The following is an 18,130-nucleotide window of genomic DNA, read 5'->3' as shown; positions in this document are numbered from 1 at the left end:
CAAAATGAAACAATGATATTAAATTAAAGTAAAAGATCTTTCTCTAATACCATGCAAAACAAGTTTAATCTTAAGTGGTCAAGGAACAAATTAGAAAAATAAGTTGTATACACATAAACAGTTTTTGTTTAAAAAACTTTTCACATATATGTAAAAATTGAACAAAAACTCTATTTGTAAACAAGAAAATAGGAAAGCCCCCAAACTGTATTTAATCAAATGCATTATAAAAAAACCGCCAATACAGTAGGTTTGCTACCTCTTGTTTAGTTATGCACTTTTGCTGTGGACTTAATGTGCGTAGATTCGCAAGAGGTGACTGTATTTTAGTATTATGATATTTTTTCGCTAAACTACTTCAATATCTTGTTAGTTTTTATTCGATATACATTTTAACGGTTTTAACAAATTTAAAAAGTATTTAGCTTAATAATTATACTAAGTTTTATTGTTTAGGACAAAGTTGTATATTTTTTTATTAACTTAGTTTTAATTTTAATTTTTTACAAACTAATTTGGAAAGATGCAACTAAGTTTTGCTTTATTGTTTAAACCTATTTACTTAGTTTTGTTTTCATTATTTTGGTTTTAGTAAAGTAGTATTAAGTAAAAACAAAGTTAAAATTATTTAAGTTAGAACTATTTAAACTTTTAGATTGAAAATAATTTTTATTGAATAATTAAAGAATATTTTATTTAAAAATCATACAGTTTTTTAAAGTAACATTGCTTGTATACTTGTAATTTTAAATACTTTCATTATAACGTAACAAAATAAGTAAATTTATTTCATCAAATAAATCAAAAACCACAGTAACGATTTTAAGCCCTTTTGTAATAGTAGGCTGAAATGCATTTTCCATTGTCATAGTCGCAAACCTGTTTAAATATTTGAATAGGTTGTGTAATATATAAACAATTATTTATTTTAAAATATAGCGTCTTAAATATTTAACTTTAGTTGATTGATTGAGTGATTTAAGAAGTATGTTGTATGATACTAAAAAATTTGTTTAGTCCTTAAAACCTTTTTTTTTGATTATGTTTTAAATAAAAACAGCATCTAAGCACAAAACAAAATATTTCTTGGTTATAATATTAATTTAGAAAATTAATATCCTTATACTTTGAATGAAAAATTATAAACTTACATCTTTAAGCTCATCACCCTCAACAGTTCTTATGTATTTGTGATGAGTTCCTTTGTAATCAAACTCAATTAAAACAGAGTTGTTGTTCGATCCTTCAATGAACTTCGGAAAAACCTTGGAATTTTTTTTTTGAAAACTATTGATATCTTAGGTACTGTTCAATACGTGAACTTTAGCAAATTTACTAAAAGAATTTTTTAAAGTTTATATTAGTTTTGTTTGTGTTAACTCATATTGTATGAACTAGTATTCTTTAAATTTCTTAAAATCTAAGAATTTTTAATTAGTGGAAAAAAATTTCTGTGCACACCGCACACTATATTATAAAAAAATGTTAACTAAAACACTTTTTTTTATACTATCAATGTATTAAATTAAAACAACATGTTGAAAACTGTGAGTTATTTAATAACTAGTTTTTTACTTTAGCTTTTCTAAAACACTTGTTTAAACGAAATCTATTTTAAAATCTTTTTTTTCATCTCACTAAATTTTCTGCGCACAGTAAAATAATTTTTATGCGCACCGTGAAGACCACTAGTACAAACAATAAACTAACGTCTATTACAGCTTTATAACTGTACTATAATGTATTTTAGCAAATTCTTTCTCTAAAATTAAAGTTTTATCAAAATATATTTGTTGAAACTTTAAAATTTAAGTAGCAAATAAAGTTGCAAACTGCTCTTAACGTAAGTGATTATAAAACTTTCTTTACGTGAAATAAAAACAAAACTAACGTCAACTTTCCCATCCTCCATATTGAACACGGACTTCCCTCCGACGTTGATGATGTACTCCCGGTTGAAGTCTCCCCTCTTGTACACCTCCGAGTGGCTGTCCGCTCCCCCTTCCTTGTTGTGGGAAATCACCATCGTCGGAACTATGTCCTTCATACCATCGTAAAAATGTCCGTATCCTGAGAACGTTTTGTGACTGATAAGCTTCAAGTATTACTAAAATCAAGTTTTTTTAATTTAAGGAAAAGTTTTAATAATAATAAACTTTTATGTACTTTGAATAAAGTCTCTCTTTCATTTGTTTTACTAAGTTTTAAAAGAAATAAAACTAATAAACTTATGTTTAGTCATGCTTACTCATTTTTAGTTATTTTATAGTAATGTTTGTTTAAAAAAACAGTTAGTAATTTATCTATAAAAAAATCATTGGATCCTTAAAATAAGCATTTTAAAAAGTATGCTCCTTATAAGAATGCTGAATTTTTTTAAACTTTAATGGCTCTAAAATATTTGGTTACGTAATTTTTTTAACAGAAATAATTATAAAATCAACAAGTAACTTATTAGAAAACAAAGTTTAACTTTTTGGTAATTTGAACTTTTTAAATTAAACCCTAAACATTGCAGAAATATAAAAAGTAATAATGTCTTTAAAAAGTTTATAGCTGAAGTTTAAACAACAAAAAGTGCGTAAGATAATTGTATTGTAAAAACATTTGGATATCAATCTGTAAAAGTTAATGTAAAATATGTTTTGTGCTTTAATTTAAAAGATTGCTAAATTAGCTAAAACTAGTATAAGATTTACTAAGTTTTCACAAAATTGCATAAAATAATAATTAAATTTAGTAGCTTTGATACACTTTATATCTACTAATCCTTAAAATGTAAAACTAGTCACTAAATATTTTTTATCGATAAACTATTATTTTTTTTTACGGGATGAAAAAAAGTTATACAACAAATATTTCTTAATTATCAAAAACTTGATTATTTATTGTGTAAGTTGTTTTATTAAAAAATCTTTGAATGTCTAGTTAACAAAGTTTAAAAATTTTTGTAAAAATATATTTTTTGGAGAATAATATAAAGAAAGAAATAAAAAATTACTATACCCTAAATATTTTTCAGCTTTTTTCTATCAAAATAATTAAAAAGGAGTATTTCTATCTATTTATTTTTTAAATTTACAAAACGTTAAGAAAATTATCGAGATAGTATTATAATTATTGTATGAAATAGAGCAATTGAAAGCTCTGTTTTATTAGTTTAAGCAATAATGACTTTTAATTGATCTCAACATTCAAAACAACCTCAAACGTTATTAATATTATTTTCAAACAATAAATTTTGAGTGTCACTGTAGTTTAACAAATCTTAAAAAAACAATAAAGAAGTATATTCAATAACAAACTTAACAAAATTTCTTGTATTTGATACTGCTATGTTTCATCACACACGTTGCTTTTAAAAGCAATTTATCAACTGAAAAATAAAACAACTTTTAAAAACATATATATTTAACCTATATGCTCCATAGCTGCTTTTTCATTTTCAGCTTTATATCTGATCCATGTTCCAAAATGCGAAGACATTTTTTAAACTTATTAATACAGTACTTAAACAAACTGCAAAATGAAATATTAGTTAATTGCTGTTTCTTAAAGTAATTAAAAAAGTTGTATTTTATTATGTAAAACCACACAAAAATGGTTATATTTTAGTTAAAAGTAATTTATTTTCAACTTTATCAACTAAGAAAACTTTTATTCTTTTACTGTATGACATTGCATTCTGTCTTTGCCTGTATTACTGGCGTCTTACACTTATGCTTTTTGTATAAAGAAAGACTAACGCCTAAGTTATTTGTTTTCTATTGTGTCACGCTTACGTGCTATGAGTGTTTACATTTCAAAAACTTACACTTTTCATATAGAACTTTGCATTGTTGTTTTTAATGTTTATTTAATAACCTAAGAATGCATATAACGTTCAAACGTATTAAGGCAGTACAACAAAATTCAAAACTTTTATTCAAGTGCATATAGAAAAAATATTTTTAACTATCTGCTATCGTTTGAAATTTAGTTGTGAATATAATATAAAGCATAACAAAACGGAAAAAAAACTTAAAGGTTTTACTAACTACATCTTAGTAACTATTCTTTTAAGTATCAAATGTCTCTATCAATAAAACCTTATATTGAAAATGCGACTTAAATAATTTACGGTACAGTTTACTCACGTAAGTTGTGTAAAAAATAATGTTTGTTTAGATGATCAAGTTTATTTACGTTACAGATAATTTTGATAACGTTGCTAAGTATAAAAATAATAATAATAGGCTCGCTATCAGCCGAGTTCGGCTAAGCGTATAGGAATACAATTATTTGATAATAATAAATTAAAAACGCAGTGAGGCAATAAGTAAAACAAACATAATATATAAAAATGTATAGCAAAATCTATAAAAATAAATACAGACAAAAATACTTTTTGCTTCTCATTTTTTTAACTGCTTCTGTTTTTTTAAGTATTAATTTCCCTTTTCTTTCAGTCTTTTGTGTATAGTAGATCGCCATTTGGCGCAGTCATTTGCGAGCAAATCTCACTCATAAGTTCTAATATTCAAGATTTTTAAGTCGCGCTTACAGCTAAGACCGAGCCAGCGAAGCCTGCGCTGACCCGGTTCAAAAGTCACATAAAATAATAAACTGAGTTGTTTCTAACATTCTTTCATTACCGTAATTCAGTAAATATAACCTACTTTTTCTTTTCTCATCTCAAAAGTACTGATGTTACCTACTAAATTTTTATTACAAACAATTTCATCCACAATAGTTGCATTACAAAATCTTTAAGCTTTAGCAAAAGTATGCTTCAGAATTTTACCTTAATTCTTTAAAAGCAGCTAAACTCATACAGCTAATTTTAGCTTTAAGACCGTTTTATAAAGTTTAGCAAAAGATGTTAAAACAATAAAACAGAATAAAAAAATACTATGTTACACTTATTAAGGTCCTTATAATTAATACGGATTGGAATTTTTAGCTTAACTAAGCATTAAAATAAATTTACAAAGACGCATCTCGATAAAAGAAATCTAAATAATATAAAAATGATTCATTTCTAATATATAGTCACTGTGTATCACGAAAAATTGACAAGACACACTTATTTGTATTTTGATTTATGTTTTTGAGCATTTTCGAAAGGTTTAATTTTCAAAACTTATTTGATATAACCTTTATACATATATTTATAATATAATGTCATAAGGACAGAATAAAACATTTTACAGCAAATTAAAACTCTTTAGCACTATATTTATTTTAAAGATGATGACGTTTACACTAAAATAATGTTTTAAATTAAATAATCTAAAAGTAAAGAAACTTGGTTAAAAGTCATTTACACATTAAAAACAACCAACTTATTATCAACAATATTTTCATTACTTTTTATTTAGAGATAGTGCCCTTTTTTGTTATTTTGTAACAAAACTAACAACATTACTTAATGGACTTTCAAATTTAAAAAAATTTAAGTTTTAGTTAAAAAAGTATCGTTCTTAAAGATAGTGTAAAAAAATAAAAAATATTATAAACGTGCTTTGAAAGCAGTTTTATTCATATGGTTTGCTTTAGCTCAATAGATATTTTGTATGAATTTGTACTTTAAGTTGAAAAATAAAAATACCACGCAACGTTCGTTTTTGATTAAGTTGTAAAGGAACTTATAAAAATCACTGCTTTTGATTTTTAAGCTTTAAAAAACTTAAAGAAATTTTTAGGGAGGTTCACATCGAATTTTTGAAATAAAAAACTTTAAACGAACCCCTTATAAAAAACATGACCACTAGATATCACGAAAACTCAAAAAAATATTTTATACTTTTTAACAGACTCGTATTAAAGTCATGAACATATTTGGTTTGAATGTTATCACTTTTTAAATAAGTGCTGTTGTTATAAAAGCTAAAATCACTCAAAACTTAACGCAAGTTAAATCTCAATAAAAAAACTTTTGTGGTAAAATCTTACATTTACGCTCTCTATTTAATGATAAATAGCAAGTAGGGTTTTATTTTAGAATATTATATCTTTTTTTAATTAAAAGTAGTATTTTTCAATATATTAATACACTTTTTTGATTAATTGCGGTTTGTTGTTTTTAAAAGGCTACTAACCCCTGATGTACAACAAAAAAACAGTACAGGTACATATTAACTTGATTATTATTAGGTACAGTTAATATTGAGTACATAAATCGTTTGAACAGAACAAACTATAAATTTTTGGTCAAGGCCTTAATAGAAAATATAATAAATTGTTACAATTGTGACGTAAATTTAAAAGTTTTTTTTTTTTGCAAAAGTTGTTTGATTAAAAAAAAATTAAATTATTGTAGTCGTTTGTAAGACCGAAAGAATATGCCTTCTTATTTTAAAAGTTCTCGGAATTTTAAGGATCAACAGCGAATTTTCTCAGTCTACAGAAAGTTGCCATTAAAGTACGAAACACGAAAACTTATTAATAGAAGACAACAAATAAAATACAGGACAAAAAAGCTTAAGTACCAAAGATTGCTATCAAAATTGGAAAGACAAAGATTTAAATGCCTACAATCGTCCACAGGTGCATTAAAAACAACAAAAGGAAAATTTCAAGTCGATCACAAAGGTTGTACAGAGGTTTAGTTCGTATAAGCATAATTTTCATGAACTTTTTTTAAGATTTTTTTTCTCAAACTAGAAAAATTTTTAAACTTTTGAACAAAAAAGTTGTGTTTGAATTTGTTTATTTTTTAAGCTTCACTGCGTACTTATACTAGGACCAAAATGGTTTTAAAACATATAAAAATATAAATATATATTTTTATTTTTTAAGCTCCACTGCGGGTATTATCTCTCGATGACGGGGATTTTCCGGATCCCGTTCGGTCACCGCTGACCGCTTTCAACCAATCAGGTCGCGAGCTGAAGGGAGAAATGGCCGACCCGTTCAGCGAGTACTACAGGACCAACAAAAGTGACCACCACGTCTGGACGGACCAAGTGGTCATCAACAGGGACACCGATGTGAGTTTCACTGATGGGGGTTCCCATAACTTCGTGAAAATCGAGGAAGTCTTGGCGGGAAGTTCCATGGTCGATTTTCGGTCGCCGCAGAAGTACTTTTATTTGAAGAAAACTCCGATAATGGGACTCGGGCTGTTCGCAAATAAAAAGATCAGAAAAGGTTTGTTTGAGTTTTATTTAAAATGTAAAAATTAACAAACAGAGTTTGTTTATTGAAAGACTTTAGCTTTATTTAGAAACAATTTATTTTACGAGCAACAAAACGAGCTTTTATGTTCGATTTTTTTAAATTAAGAAAAAATACAGCTAATGTTTTATAGGGAAGCTCATCGCAGAATACACTGGAGAAATGATAACTCAAAGCGAAGCTAACAAAAGAGAAAAAGTTTATGATGAACTTGGTGAGTAAAAATTAAAAAATATGTAAGACTTTGTAAAAAAATATTATAAAAAAAGTTTAGAAGCTCATCAAAATTATAAACTAGGTTTCCTTGTGCAATTTATTTTAGTGTTGCAATTTGCACAAAACAGAAAAAACTGATTAGACAACAAAAAAAAACAAGAAATTTTTACATTGCATAAAATTTTCAAATTTAATATATATATATGAACAGCTTTTTTCCGGTGCATAACTTATTTAAAAAATATAACAGAATACATTTCATTTTCTTTAGATTTATTTTAGTACTTTCGTAGTAAGGCTCATCAGAAGTTGTTACCAAACTTGACTTTTTAAATCCTTATATTAGTAATTTTAAAGTAATTAGTTTCTTGTTAAATTTGGTTTTAAAGTATAATTTTAATTTCTATCGCTTGTTTATTTAGATAGTTTTAATTCTAACGAGTTTTATTAGTATACCAAATGTATACAGCATAAGCACTTATTTAATTTTTAACATTTGATTATTACGTCATTTTGTATTTTAAAACTTTAAACTTCAGTCATTTATTTCAATTTGTATTCATTCCAATTCAGTAAGAAACATTTCTAATGAGCCTTACTACGAAAGTACTAAAATAAATTTAAAGAAAATTAAATGTGTTCTGTTATATTTTTTAAATAATATATATATATATATATATAATACAAGGGCTGGTCAGTTACACGTTCGAAGCTGGTTGGATGGTTGTAGATGGCGGACCAATGGGAAACCATGCCAGGTTCATCAACCACAGTTGCGACCCTAATTGCAAGGTAACTAGTATATACGTCATAATAAAGTATTAGTATTGTCTGTGTTAGTATATCAAGTCCAAAAACTATAGTTGCAGCCCTAAGTGCCAGGTTTAATATTTTCAATACGGTTGTAAAACTAAAAAACTATACATAGCTTAATTTTAATATATTAAATAAAGTGAAATCAAGATAGTAAACTTAATTGTTACAATATATTCACAAAAAGTGTCTATATATTTATACATACAAACTGAAACATATTTACATATTCTTTTGTGATGCATATACTATATGGAATATAATTGTAACGATGAAACTTAGGAATTTTTATAAAATTTAAAAGTTAAAAAAAAAGTGTTTTCTTTTCCAATAAAACAGTATTTCAACAAATTTCAAATATGCATAAAATATATTAAATCAAATAGTGTAATTTTTCTTATTGAAATAATATTACTAAATGTTTTTTAACAATTTGTGTTTTAGTATTTTTATTGAAACAAACTAATATCAAATTTTAATAATTGATTTAGTAAATTATAAACTATGGAATAAGTTGTGATAAATAAACTAATTGAAATTAAATAAAACTTTAAAAGGTCATACTAACGCTAATTAATGGTCTTCCGAGACTTTTTTTCAAAACAATTAAGACGATTGAAAAAGACGAAGAAGTTTTTATCACTTACGGAAAAAGATATTTTGAAGGTTCAGGTATTAAGTGTAAATGCGAGCATCCAAGCTGTTTTGAAAAGAAAAACTGAAAAAAAAAAACTTTGTTACGAAGCAGCAATGGACAAAGCTTAAATGAAATAAAAATTCAATCTAACAAATTTTAACAGTTATAATGAAACATCTGTCTTTATCAATTTAACGATGCTTAGATTACGTTATCAAAAAAGTAAAAACATTAAAATAAATTGGAACTTCCTTAAAGGTGGTAATAACTAAACCTTTTTTTTTAATTACCTGAATAAGCAATTGATTTAAGTTTAAAATAATAAATTTTGATAAAATAGTTATAAATTTAAAAGTGAACTTACATCAAAAAACAAATTTTCTTATCTGTTTTGTTTAGTTATTTGTTTAAGTACTTTTAAAGACTTTTCATGATTTTTATATCTATAACAAAAGTTAATAATTTTGTTGCACTAGAAACGGACTTTCAAGAAATAATAAATTAAAAACTGTAAAAGGTTTTTAGTTTTTTTTTCTAGTAGTCTGATACAAAATAAAAATTCACTAATGATATAGAGTTTTATGAATGTAATGGTTGTACTTGGTATGCTTAAAAACTCTTTGAACTTTTAGTGGTGCATCGACATGTAACACTATAAGTAATAATACGAGAAGAAACCACAAATGTGTCATTAGCTTAAATCGTAAGGAACACAAAATAAGAACATATTTATAATTTAATATGATTTAAATTATGCTCAGTAATATCAGAACAAAGATTTATAATAAGCGTAAACAAACAGTATTTTTAAGTTTCTAGTAAGTAAGAGCTTAGTACTGTTGAATTATTAACTTTAGCTTTTCTTTTAAGCTGTGAAAGTAAAATAATTCAAAATTATATTCATTAACTTAGTTTCAGGTTTAGTAGATTAGGCATGCATAGTTTTGGTTGATATAAAAAAAACTTAAAACTTTTATAAAATTCTAAAAATATGTTGAAAAATTTAATGACTCTATAAGTAATGTACATTTAAACTTATGAAAGTTCTTAGAGCTTTTACTAATAAAAAGTTTTAAAGATTAAAGTTACTACTGGTTAACTGAGGGGTCGGCAGCCAATCGTTGGTCGCGGGCAAAATTTCGCTAATAAAAACGTTTCGAGGCCAAAGTTATTTAAGTTTTTATGTACCAAAGACCTTCATTCTTCTGTCTTCAATTCAAACCCGAAAATATCGGGTAGGACTTTTTATGGGTAGTATTTTATGGGCACTATTTTATGTGTAGAATTGCTGCAATCAATTCTGCCGGGTAGGTCTTTTTATGTGTACTATTTTATGGGCACTATTTTATGTGTAGAATTGCTGCATTCAATTATGCCCATAATTTGATGTGATGTCATCAAAATTATGTGTAGTATTTAGATGTTGCTGCAATTAAGTTGCTGCAATTAAGTGAAATAAATTTTTGTACTTTTCTTTTGTAAACAAACAAAAACTGTATAGGCCTCTAAAATGTTGAATTTAAATTTATGTTTATGCCATGTAAACAATACTGACTATAACAAAACATTGAAAATTTATATTAGTGTTTTAAGTGTTAAAAATTTGCTTATAGTTAAGTTTATGAATGCTTGTTTTTTTTAAATAGCCAAATCACTAGAAAAATTAGTGTGTAACTTTTAATTTTGTCATAAAAATTGATTAATATTTTTTTTTGTTTTTGTTATTCATATTGAAAACTTATATTTCTAACTAAAAGAGTAATATACAATATGTTACAAAATATTTTTTTTCAAGAAAATATAATTTTAACATTTTATATATTTTGTATTGTTTGAAAAATTTTGTATTTTTTTTACAAGATTTAAAACTTAAAAGAAGTAAAAGTGTCAGCAGCAAAATAGAAGACTATATAACAGAATTAATCTTAACTTTTTTTTGTAAAATATAGAAAATAAATATATAGGTATTAAAACAGTTGTTAAGTTGGTCTTTTTAGGTTAAAGTATTTGTTATAATGCTCATTAAATGTTTTTTTTTAGTAATAGTAATATTATTTTCAGGGTTGCCACTTTACCTGGAAACATGGAAAAACCTTGAGTTTGTAAATTTAGGGAAAAAAACCCTGAAAAACCTTTAATTTAAGAAATTTTGAAAAAAACCTGGAAAAACATTGAATTTTAAACATAAAACCTGGAATTTTATACAGTTTGAACATGTTCAGTAATAAAATTTAAATTTGACACAAAAAATCTATTTCATAGAGAGAATTTTTTTTTTTCATCATCAGAAATTAAAAAAAAAAGATTTAAAGTAGCTCTACGGGATTTTTTAATTTTTTTATATTATTTAACATAGTTATCTTAACTTAAATTTAACTTTATACAAAAATATACCCAAAAATATGTACTTTTAAAGATCTGGAATAAATTTGGAAAAAAAAAATTTTAAATGAGTGAAAACCCTGTATTTTGGTATCAGTTATTACACAGTTTAATTATGTGGTTTTTAGTTCTTGCACAGTAAACTCAGTTGCTTTATATTTGAGTTTCTTAATTTTACCATGTTTTTTGGTTTCTGCCTTTGACTGGTTAAATATCAAAAATAATTTGATTTTTGTAAAACAGTAAAACGCAATTTATACCTTAGTTCAAACCCTACAAAATAAGATCATTTACTAAATTTGTTTTATAAATTTTTTGTAACAGGTTTCTTTTTTAAAAACTATGACACAAGAAGTTTTTTCTTTAATTAGTAAATTGAAACATTTGCCAGAAGATGAGTTTAAAAAACTTTTCTTTAGCGAAAATTATTAAGTATTCTTTTTGTGCCTATTTTTCAACTTGATAAGTTTTAGTATACCAAAAAAAGTTCTAAATAAGGTATTAGTCATTTATCATCTAAATTCTTTATTATTTATCAAGTATACGTTTTTACTACATATCAAATAAATAGTTACAGATAGGTTAATCATGTTAGTTTTTTACTAATCTGCTAATGTTGTAATACAAGTGTGTTTCGTTATAAATTCTTTATTATTCTTTTTTATTACTTCTTTACAAGTTACTTACTTTAACATTAAAAGGTTAGATCTTTAGAAAACATTAATTAACAGAAAAATTTTGTAAAAATAGAAAAAAAAAATTCATTATACTTGTTAGTGATCTATCTTTTATTCATTAAAATAAAAATTTATTAAAAAACTTTGTTTTTTTTAGTTGTTTAAGTTTATTTTCTTAAGTGTTAGATAAGTAAAATTTAAATTTATTACCCATAATCTTTCAATTAGTCTAACCACTAATTCTGTTACTTTACAAAATATTATTTCAATAAATGTAAAAATAAATCAAACCATTGGTTTATGTGTATTCAAGTTATTTTGTTTTTGTTTGTTTTAAATTTAAAAATACAAAAACTATCCATAATATTTATATAAGATCTAGACAGTATTTTATTTTTCATTTAATTTCAGCAACTTAATTGCAGCAACATCTCAATACTACCCATAATTTGAAAAAAATCACATCAAATTATGGGCATAATTGATTGAAGCAATTCTACACATAAAATAGTGCCCATAAAATAGTACACATGAGACCAAACTACTACTTCTATAAGTTTACTAAGTATAAATTACATCTATACAACTATAAATCAAACAATTGGTTTATGTGTGTTCAATTTTTATTTTTTAATATTGTTATTAAAATCTTAAATAAAAAAAATATCCAAAATATTTATAAAATGCCAAGCCATTACTTCTGTTAGTATAGAAAAAATAAATTACATAAATATAATTATAAATCAAATAATTTTTTTCTTTATTAAATATTACATAAAAAAATGCTCTTCAAATTATTTTAGTAAGTCTAGCCACTACGTCTGCCAGTTTACAAAACATAATTTAAATAAATGTAAAAATAAATCAAACTATTGGTTTATGTGTATTCAAGTTATTCTGTTTTAGTTTGTTTATAAATTTAAAAATACAAAAACTATCAATAATATTTATATAAGTTCTAGACAGTGTTTAATTTTCATTTAATTTCAGCAACTTAATTGCAGCTACATCTCAATACTACCCATAATTTGAATGAAATCACATCAAATTATGGACATAATTGATTGAAGCAATTCTACACATAAAATAGTGCCCATAAAGTAGTACACATAAGGCCGAACCTCTACTCTACAAGTTTACTAAATACGAATTACGTATATACAACTATAAATCAAACAATTTTAGATTTAAATCAAACAGTTTATGTGTGTTCAAGTTTAGTTTATAAATTTTGTTTATAAAATTATAAATAAAAAAAATATCAAAATTACTTATTATATGACTAGCCATTAATTCTGTTAGTATAAAAACAATAAATTACATAAATATACATATAAATCAAACAATTTGTTTAAGTGTATTCAAGTTTTTTTTTTCTTTATTAAAAATTACATAAAAAAACTATCCATAATCTTTTAATAAGTCTAGCCCCTACTTCTGTCAGTTTACAAAATATATCTCAAATGATTGTAAAAATAAATCAAACTATTGGTTTATGTTTGTTCAAGTTATATTTTATTTGTTTGTTTATAAAATTAAAACTACAAAAACTATCTATAATATTTATATAAGGTCTGGACAGTATTTTATTTTTCATTTAATTGCAGCAACTTAATTGCAGCAACATCTAAATACTACACATAATTTTGATGACATCACATAAAATTATGTGCATAATTGAATGCAGCAATTCTACACATAAAATAGTGCCCATAAAATAGTACACATAAAAAGTCCTCAAACCCGAAAATATCTAGTTAAAACTTTTAAAATTTTCTTTTGCTGGTCAAACTTTTTCCTTTTTGTGGGCCGCAGCTTGCCAACCCAAGATTGTTTTTCTAACATGTTAGCTCTATTTTAAGCTTATACACAATCAAATCACAATATTTCGTTATCCATAAAAAAACATGATTGTTACGTCATGCGGAAATTTTAGTATAAACTTTCAGAAATGTATTAAAATTCACCAAGATTGAAAGACATGGCCCGGAAGTGCATATTGAGTTGCCTTCTTCTGTTGGCGCTTTCAAACTGCGCAAAGTCGCAAATCAAGGGCGGGCGCGACGCGGAGGAAAAAGAAATTCCGTACCAGGTCGCCATAAAGCTTGCCGAAGGCAAAGACTTGAAAGGGCGCCCGCAAAGCCGCATGTTGTTCGAAAGGATCGGTATCATCTGCGGCGGCTCGCTGATAAACACGCGCTGGGTGATGAGCGCGGGTCACTGCGTGAGAGACGTGAAACAGGACATGGTCATCACCGCGTTCAGGGTCACCGCGGGAACCTTGTACAATCGAGAGCGAGGAAACGAGCAGTTCAGGCGCTCCAGCCTCTCCAGGACTTTCTACTTTCACGAAAGGTTCGGAGACAAAAAGAAAAGATGGACGGAGGGGAGGCACGACATCGGCTTGCTGCACCTCGAAAACGAAATAGAGTACAGCGATTGGATCCGACCGGCCGTCTTGTCTCATATTGACCACGACCCGGAGCCCGCTTGGAACTGCAGGGTGTCGGGGTGGGGGCTGACCGAAAGCAGGATGGTGAACGGCAGGAGGCTCCGCAAGAAGCCGGACACTTTGCAGGTCGCCGAGCACTTGCGCACGATCAAAGAACGCCACTGTCGCGTCTACCACGGCTTCAATAAACACAACTTTGAAAATTTTGTTTGCTACGCCGGCGACAACAACGGCAAGACCGGCTGCCAGTCCTCCGCCAACGGCGACTCCGGGGGGCCGGTGGGCTGCAGGCGGTCGCGGCAAGTCAAGTTCGGCGACGTGGTGCACGGCGTGGTTAGCGGCGGAACGACTAACTTCGAAATATCCGGAAGCTGCCACTTTCCGTCGTACGCGGTCAGGACCTCCGCCCACGTCGGGTGGATCGAGGAGAAAGTGCGATCGAAGACGCCGAACTTGATCGTCAAGCAGGCGGGGTCGGACGCCGGAAGAAGAGAAGCCGCCCACCACGTCTCGGTTCACGCGAAGTACAGCAACAAAGACGGCTACGAGATAGCTTGCCAGGGCGCCATACTCGGCAAAAGGTGGGTTCTGACCGCGGCGAGCTGCGTCGACGATTACCCGTTGCAGCATGCGAAAGGACCTGATCGCGATGAGCTCGTCAGAGAAAATCTCGAGCGCTTGATGGTCAAAACCGGTTTGAACGAGGGAAACAGCTTGCAGACGGAAGTCACGACGAGCTGGTACCAACACGAAGACTACAAAAAGCTCAACGACAAGTATGATAAGCACAACGTCGCGTTGGTGTTCCTCCGAAACGATCTCAACTTTAAAAGTGAGTTCGTCAAGCCGACCAGAATGATCCCGGAACGCCACGTAACGGACTGCAGAGTTTTCGGCTGGGAGCACAATTACGAAACCAATCCTGATGCTTACGAAAACCCTCTGCAAGTCAGGAAAGTGGAAATTTTAGACGAAAGAAGGTGCAGCTCTCCCATGCTGAAACTGAGAGCTTTGAAGTTGTTCTACGGCCATCACATTTGCACCGAGCAGGAAGAAGGAAGGCCCACCATCAGCGTTGAGGCGGGAACGAGTTTAGTTTGCAAGGACAACATCGGTGAAGGAATTTTCGGAGTCGCGTCTTTCGGCGGGTACTGGGAACGTGTCGGAGGCGGCGCGGGACCGAAGTTCTTCACCAGAATCGAACCGAACATCGGTTGGGTCATGGACAAGCAAGAAGAGATTGAAAGAAAAAACGGATTGCGTCAGTAGTTTTGACGAAATTCAAGAAAACAGAGTAAAAAATAACTATCAAAAACATTATATTTAATATATAACAACGATTTAAAATAACATGTAATCAATAAAGTAAACTCACAGTAAACTTGTGTACTTTTGCTTAAGATAGTTTAAGATTATAATTTCTTACCTTATTGGATTTTCTTTTAAAGTTAGATTATATTGGTTGTTAGTCATTTTCACTAGTCGGTCTAAATCAAGTACCAAAGACAATGTTTACCAAAACAGCTGTCAAATGTTAGTAATAAAATACTGTTTATACAATGGTAAATATGACCTAACCTTATTAACTTTTAATCATATCAATACAATACTACAAATGAAAATTTCGATTGAATAGCTTCAAACAACTTGTAAAAAATATTTTTTTAAGTTTAAATAAATGTTATAAACTAAAAACCAGCACTTTTAATTCATCTTAATAAAAAGTAAAAATATCAAACTTCTTTTAACATCAAATTGATAGTAAAACTACTAATGTTTTTATGACAAATTAATATATACATACATAAAAAATAATGAACTTTACTACACGACCATCAACAACAGCATCCTAGACAACCTACGATCCGTATTAGAAATCATCTCAAGTTTGTTGATGATGGCCGAATCAAATGTTGATTCAAAATGGATGCATACAGTAAATATATTGTAGACAAAAATTTACGTCACATTGAAAACAGCAAACTAGAATTTTTTGTGTAATAAACAGTATTTCAAAATTTATCATAATCTTACGCCTTTAGCTAGTTTGATATTTTTGTTGTAAAGCTTTTTAAATGAAAACAAAAACAGCTTGCATAATTAGATAAATTCAAGTAGTAAATTTTTTGTAAGTTGTTCTTATAACTCATGAAAATCACGTTGAGTTCATGTTTGTTATGTGTAAAAGAGAAGAAAAAGTTTAAAATTCTAGCCATATGTAATCAGTTTAATTTTCTTGAAAATGAGGCATCTAAAAAGATTAAGAAGATATGTTAAAATTTACTTACAAATAAACTCGAAAAACTTGCCCAAGCATGCATACCAAAAAGTTAATAAAAAGCCCTTGGTAGTGAAACCCATGTATCAAAAGATGAACATTTTATCAAACAAATGTAAAAACGTAAAGCTGACTAGCCAACAAAGTATCGAAAAAATCAAAAGAAGCTTATCGTCGTCCAGAGAAGAAGACATAATAAAAAGAGAACGCGAGTTAAGTGACCTGAAACTTGTGATGAAAGATAAAACTTTGAGCTACTACCAGAAGCTGACCATACTGTTCAAGCAGTACGGAAAAGTTTTAGTGACTGTTCATATCGTCACTTCGATAATATGGCTCGGTGCAATTTACAGATTTATCACCATGTTAGTTTATTTTAGTTAGTAAGTATTTGACTTAGCTGGAGTAAAGTTGTAAAACGTAAAAAGTAACCTGTAAACGCTTTTTTATTACTTTATTGTTTGGCCTACTGTATGTTGTTTTTTAAGTGCTCAATAATATTGCGAGTGCTTTAAAGTTGGCATAAAAAAGTTATATTGATGTTTAAAAGTTTAGTTTATGCTGTATTTGTTTGTCAAATTTTTTTTTAATGTGTGTTATTTTAAGTTCAAGCAGGTTTTGTATCAATAGAGACAATTAAACCACAACAGAAACAGTTTTTGCTAAAATAAAAACTTATAGCATTAAACTTTAGTGCAAGGGCGAATAATTGTAGCTAAATTTAATGTAGCACAGATTTAATGTTGTTATTAATAAAGTAAAATACAATTTTACGTAAAGACTTTTCACTTATGTTGTCAAATATATTCATGTATTTGAGTAAGAGGACGAACATTTTTAAAGATAAATATAATCAAACTAAAACTACTACTGTGTAGTTTTCCTTAACCCCCTGATCTATTCGCTAACTTTTTTTACTTTTATGTAAAGTTGTTCGAATCTATTTAATGTTTTATAAGACTAATAATAAGTTATAACATACGAAACAATTGTTCAGGCATGTGAATTGTGAGAGTTGCATGGAAGAGTGGGGGATCGTTTCGGCAGTCGAAAATGCGGGTTTGAACGCTGACAGCTTGAAGTCTTCAGATGCGAGTCTGTTGCTCCTAATTCACGCCATTTACGAGGTTAATTAACTTTGTTAACATTTACAAGTTTAGTACGCTGTAAAAATACAATAGCAAACTTATATAGTTTCTGATTTACTAGTAAAAGATAAAGCTACATTCAAATCAAAATATATAAATACACTACACTTTCATGTATGAGATAAGAAACTTTTAGCGGTATTTTTTGTATAAGTTTTAAATTAACAGAAAACCACTTTGCAATGTTTAGAGTACTATCTGCAGAAGCTCTTAAACTTTTTATCTCAGTTTGGTTACCAAAACTCATTTTCGTAGTTGCCCAATTGGCATAAATTTAAAAACAATCGCCCTCTACTATTAGATATGGCTCCTTAATTATTTAATTACCCATTTATTTTTTGCCCCTTACTAATTGTACCTTCCTGATAG

At 28.2% G+C, this 18,130-nt stretch overlaps 2 protein-coding genes across 2 annotated transcripts; one reads left to right on the top strand and one right to left on the bottom strand.

Moving 5' to 3' along the window:
* Positions 1 to 743: 743 nt before the first annotated feature.
* LOC145844610 (uncharacterized) lies at positions 744 to 3,521 on the bottom strand. Its single transcript, XM_082952007.1, has 4 exons — positions 3,417 to 3,521; positions 1,892 to 2,070; positions 1,152 to 1,265; positions 744 to 879 (listed from the first exon to the last, which is right to left on the bottom strand). The coding sequence occupies exons 1-4, from the start codon at positions 3,484 to 3,486 to the stop codon at positions 823 to 825; spliced, it is 420 nt and encodes a 139-aa protein (XP_082808133.1). The 5' UTR covers positions 3,487 to 3,521; the 3' UTR covers positions 744 to 822.
* A 10,343-nt stretch (positions 3,522 to 13,864) lies between these two features.
* Positions 13,865 to 15,604, top strand: LOC145844902 (transmembrane protease serine 9-like). The gene has a single exon (XM_082952322.1). The coding sequence runs from the start codon at positions 13,865 to 13,867 to the stop codon at positions 15,602 to 15,604; it is 1,740 nt and encodes a 579-aa protein (XP_082808448.1).
* Positions 15,605 to 18,130: the final 2,526 nt, after the last annotated feature.

The sequence above is a fragment of the Thalia democratica genome, chromosome 9, assembly GCF_965202585.1.
Source record: "Thalia democratica chromosome 9, ktThaDemo2.hap1.1, whole genome shotgun sequence".
In the NCBI taxonomy this organism is placed as follows: domain Eukaryota; kingdom Metazoa; phylum Chordata; class Thaliacea; order Salpida; family Salpidae; genus Thalia; species Thalia democratica.
Note: the sequence above shows the minus strand (reverse complement) of the source record. Positions and strands in the feature narration are given on the sequence as shown.